The sequence below is a fragment of the Vitis vinifera genome, chromosome 9 (assembly GCF_030704535.1).
Source record: "Vitis vinifera cultivar Pinot Noir 40024 chromosome 9, ASM3070453v1".
Lineage (NCBI taxonomy): Eukaryota > Viridiplantae > Streptophyta > Magnoliopsida > Vitales > Vitaceae > Vitis > Vitis vinifera.
The window spans coordinates 11,931,058-11,936,279 of record NC_081813.1 but is presented as its reverse complement, the minus strand read 5'-3'; the positions used below and the strand labels follow the sequence as shown (position 1 = coordinate 11,936,279).

At 32.5% G+C, this 5,222-nt stretch overlaps 1 protein-coding gene across 1 annotated transcript; it reads right to left on the bottom strand.

Annotated features, from left to right (window-relative positions):
* Positions 1–3,335: 3,335 nt before the first annotated feature.
* Positions 3,336–4,866, bottom strand: LOC100241259 (coniferyl alcohol acyltransferase). The gene is made up of 2 exons (XM_002270043.4): positions 4,427–4,866; positions 3,336–4,338 (listed from the first exon to the last, which is right to left on the bottom strand). The coding sequence occupies exons 1-2, from the start codon at positions 4,832–4,834 to the stop codon at positions 3,361–3,363; spliced, it is 1,386 nt and encodes a 461-aa protein (XP_002270079.1). The 5' UTR covers positions 4,835–4,866; the 3' UTR covers positions 3,336–3,360.
* Between the last annotated feature and the right edge of the window lie 356 nt (positions 4,867–5,222).

Genomic DNA, 5,222 nt, shown 5'->3' with positions numbered 1-5,222 from the left:
ATTTTCCTTGAAATTTTGAGAAAATAATTTGGTCTACATGCATTCCCATAAAAATTTATATATTTATAGTAAATAAAATATTTATTTGTTTTACAAATATTTTCACATATGAACTAAAGAAAATTATTTATTCATATTATTTTTAAATTTTAAAATAACTAAAGAAATTGTTTATATTATTTTAAAATTTTATCTTTTCATATGAAAATTACTGCCGGTGATTATGATTTTAGGTTATTTATTATTAAGTATGATTTGAACTTATGTCTTGGTTAAAATGTATAATTTTTTAATTATATGAAAGAAAAATAGGTAATGGTTGTAATAATTTATTTAGTTAGAATTTCTTTCATTTAGACTTTAGGATGCATTTGAGTTTTATTTGTTTAAATTATAAAGGAAATATGTGAATAACATAACATTACTAATTTGAATTACAACACCATTAGTAAAACCACAGTTACTAACTGTGGTTTTATGGTTGTTTTGATAAAAAAAATATTTTAAAAATAATATTAAAATTATAACACCATTAAAATGGGAACGAATTAAAAATAATTGTAAAGTTAGGAAATTATAAAACCATAGTTTGTAACTGTGGTTTTAAGGAAACTTCTTTTAAAACCGCAGTTAGTAACTGTGGTTCTAAGAGAAATTGTAAAATCACAGTCTATAACTGTGGTTTTAAGAAAATTTTTGTAAGTTCTAAAACCACAGTCACCAACGGTGGTTCTTTACACTTAAAATCCATATGGATGCTTATGTGGATAAAGAAGACTACTTTGACAAATATTTTCAAATGGATACTATTCTTATCAATTTTTTTTACAAATATATTATTTTGGTCTTAAACTCCCAATTTTTATGCTGGCAGATTGAGAATCATCCCATCTTTTCCATATGTTGGCGCTCCGGTCTGAACAGATGGGCTTTAATCATACACTCATACATAGAGATAGCCTATAAGTCACTATTGGTTCCAGCTCCGATAATTAAAACATATTTTATTTTTTCATAAATTAAATTAAAAAATTTCCTTACCCCGAGAAATAATATACTTATTTTGCCTATCGGATATGGGATTTTTGTGGAATCTTATAATTTTCTTAGCAAGTCTTTTTTTTATATCTTTTATAGATAATTGAATATAAAAAAATTAAATATTAAAAAATCATATATGTTTCATCATTTATTCTATATGATTCAATGTATTTGAATTAAATAAATTATAGTTTAATATTTAATATATCATTATTTATCTCATTAATCCTATTTTAAAAAATTATTATTACTTCACTTTTAAATTTTTTATATTTATCATTTTAATTTTAAATGTCTTTATTTTAAACTATTAAAAATATAAAATTATTAAAAAAAATACTAAAATATAAAAAAATAATGGAGTTCTAATATTTTATAAATTAAAATTAATTTAATAAGATATATAATAAATTATATATTAAGATCAATATATTATTCCTTACTAATATTTTTCTCTTTAATCATATTTATGTCAATTATACTTATAAAATAACTTTAACATGTATATTTTTACTCATTTATTATTTTTTTGGAGGTTTTTTTTCTAATATTTTCATGAATTTTGAATAATTTTCACATGACTGATATTTTTGTCAAAATATCTATCAATATTTTCGATATATTCATAAAATTCAAATACCGATATATCCATATTTATTGATATTTCAAACCATACTTATAGGATATATATATACTCAAATCATAACATATAAAAAATTATCAATGTTAGAGTTTGATGACCCGAACTCTATTTGGTCCAACCTCAAAAGTTCGTGGTGCAACATTATGTGATAAAACTAAAATTATGAGATTTTTTTGGGGTCTGTGGTATATTTATTTATTTATTTATATGCGATGATGTATAATTTTGAAAGGCTATGATGTTTATGATTTTGTTGTAGCCACTCACATTTCTCCCCATTTTGTACCAATTTTTCACATAATGGATTTTCTTCTCCTATGTTGGTGACTTATTAGATCTAGGGTTTTTCATATAAATCTATATGTTCTTATTATGAGTTTTTTTTTTCTTATTGTCTATCCTCGTTATTTTGTAACACTCAATGAATAAGTATATGTGTTTTATTTTATAATGCTGATTCTTCTATTGAATTGACTGTTGCATGTGCTCATTTGTTATTTATAAAAGAATTAATTCTGCCACCAGAAAAACTTAATATACAAAACAGTTGGTAAAGGAGAAATTAGAATATTTCGAAGGCCAAACCCCCTCCAAAAATATTTAGACAAAACTCCAATCATATGAAAATGAATGCACATGGCCATCAAGACCCACCAAATTGATTCCCTGTGAGATTATATATTTGCATTGGAACATGGGTTTGATAAGTTTTTACCTAACCTTATTTAATGATGATATATTCTTTTATTGAACCGAGTGAGTGCTCATTTGTTATTTATAAAAGCATTAGTTCTGCCACCAGAAAATTTGAATATCAATAATAATTGGGGAAGGAGAAATTAGATTATTTCAAAGGCCAAAACCCTCCAAAGCATTTCGACAAAACTCTAAGCATATAAAAATGAATGCACATGGGGCATAAAGAGTTAAAAGACTCATGAAACTGACTTTTTGTACTGCTCAGTGCTCACTATATCTGACTAGAGAGTGAGATTATTGGCCCTGGCACATGGGTTTGACAAGTTTTTTGACCTACCCTTTGTAAATAGCTGTCTGGATCTGCATGGTTTGTGGACAAACCTTTTATCACACATCAACTAGAATGCAGCAACTGCAGAAACCTACACTCATTTTGATTTTTTGATTTTTAATTTTTCACTTTGTTTAAAAAATTCTGTTTAATTTATTAAAAAAAATCGTACTTTATTAGGTTCATATCTGTCTCACTTTTTAAGCACGTACAAAAGACTTGTTACTTGGAAATAGTTATATTCTTTATGATTTAGTAAATCTTTTATTAATAACAATTTATTTTTATTTTTTTAAATTAAGATATTTATAAAATGTTTTTTTGTATTAAAAATACCACTTGGGTTACGTCTTTTTTATTAGTCGGACTTAACTCCATAAATTAATTCCAAATACTTCCTATTTGTCAAAACTAATCCCACAATTAATGTATTATTTATGTTCATAGAGAATTTTGTATAGAGGAGGAAAATTAACGAGGTTGGAAATTGGAATAGACAAGCCACAAAAAATCGGGGTTTCTAAATCAGGCGGGCTTCTTCTTAAACGGATATTTAACATTAAGCGGATGACCATCAGCAAATAGAGATGGAGACAATAACAAACATTGTGGGGGCAGTGAACAAATAGGAAGTGATAAATGTAAGCTAATCTGAGTTGCTCAAGTTGAGATATTCAGAACTTAAGGGCCTAAAGATGTGAGCAGCCTCAGTCTCAATCCACTCTACCTGCCCCACGGAGAGGTGCATGTACACCACCCAGTCTCCATCTCTGACAGGACTCGGCATTGGCATCACGTACCCAGCTTCCCCACCCCATGGAAAATGGTATGACCCCAGAGCAGGCATACCCCACCCGAAATCCACCCTTGACGCTGGGAATCTCTGCCCTGATGACACCACAAATGCTGGTCCATCGCGACTGCCACTGCTGTATATCTTCGCTAAAGCTGGCTCCGGACGGTGAGCCTCCACCCAATCTATCAGCCCCAGGAAATGCTCCTTTGTTACTGCTCCTTCCAGGTACTCATGAATTGCATCTGCCACCCAGCTCAACGGTTTCTCTTTCAGTTCATTTATTGTCTTCTTACCAAAGGGGATGGACAGCACATTTCCGAAGTAAGAGGCCATCATTGCTGCTTTAACCTCGTCTCCACTGCTCAGTCTCTTTCTTCCATCCACCACGGTGCCCATCCTGCATATTTTTTGGTTTGCGTTTTCCGTGACTGCACTTTTGGCCACCATCTTCCACAGAAAAGCACTGAGAGACTCTAGTTTAGTCCTCTTGCAGGAGCTACTCTTGCTGGTAGCTAGTGATTGGAGTAGACTGAGCTGTTCGGCTGTGACATAGTAAAGGCGGTTTATGAGAAGATCATCACCAGACTGTGGAGCTTTGGGAGGAGGTAAGGCTGACATGGGGACGTACATGTCGTCAAGGGAAGGATCATAGGAGCCCGGACGTCGAGCGTTGAGGAGAGAGCGCCGGAAAGATGGTAGTACTGATAATGGTTTGGACTGAGCCATTTCAGCCCATGAAACTAGAAACATATTGGCAGAATATGCGTCTGCTATCCTATGATCGAATGTACAGGCCACCACAACTCCGCCACATTTGAGCTCAGTCACCTGTCATTAGTTGATTTACAAAACAATAAGCATGTCATGATTACAACTAATTAGGATTAGCATATCATAGAGAAAGAGAGAGAGTTACCTGGACTGACAGAACGCCATGTTTCTTCTTAGGGACAAGCTTGCTCTCAATGCTTTCATCAGGGTTATACAAGTTGAGGTTTTGTAGTTGTACATCCGCATAAGCTTCCATGAAATCAACCCCACGATTGTTGCAAAGGAGCTCGGGCTCACCCGCTGAGTTACTCAAAACTTCTCCTCCAAATGGATAATAGGACACCAGTGCTTGGGCCAACGCCTCCTTCAGAACGCCAATCATGGACCCAAATGTTAAATCATGTGGCTTCTTGTAACAGAAAAACACCCCCACATCTACTGGAGGCAAAAGCAAGTCCAGGTTAGATAGTGGCAGCCAATACTCCTGCACAGGCAGTACAGCTGCCACTACTTCCTTCCTGCTCACTGTTACTGTGAAATCTCCACCACCCATGAATGCTAACTAATTCTATGTCTCTTTGTATGCCAGAGTGAGGAATGGAAGAGAAGCAGCCTTGTAAGCGTGCGTCTGAGTGAAAAATAGCAGCAAGAAACTTGGATTTTATAGCACAGGGCACTGTTTTTCCCAAGTCCCCACTGACATTTTGTCAAATTTTGATTTTAATCTAAAATCATTGTCCTCACTCCTCAGATATTATTTTTAACATAAAAATTTAATAAAAGGTATATGTAGATGTATCGCAAGCCACTCCTCGAACCAACGAAGGATATACAGTGACAAGAAAATGACAACAGAATGCTGATAGTGACTTAGCTTGCAATTAAATAATTTGGTAAACATGCGTAACATGAAAAAAATTTCAACATCCTTTTTGACCTTT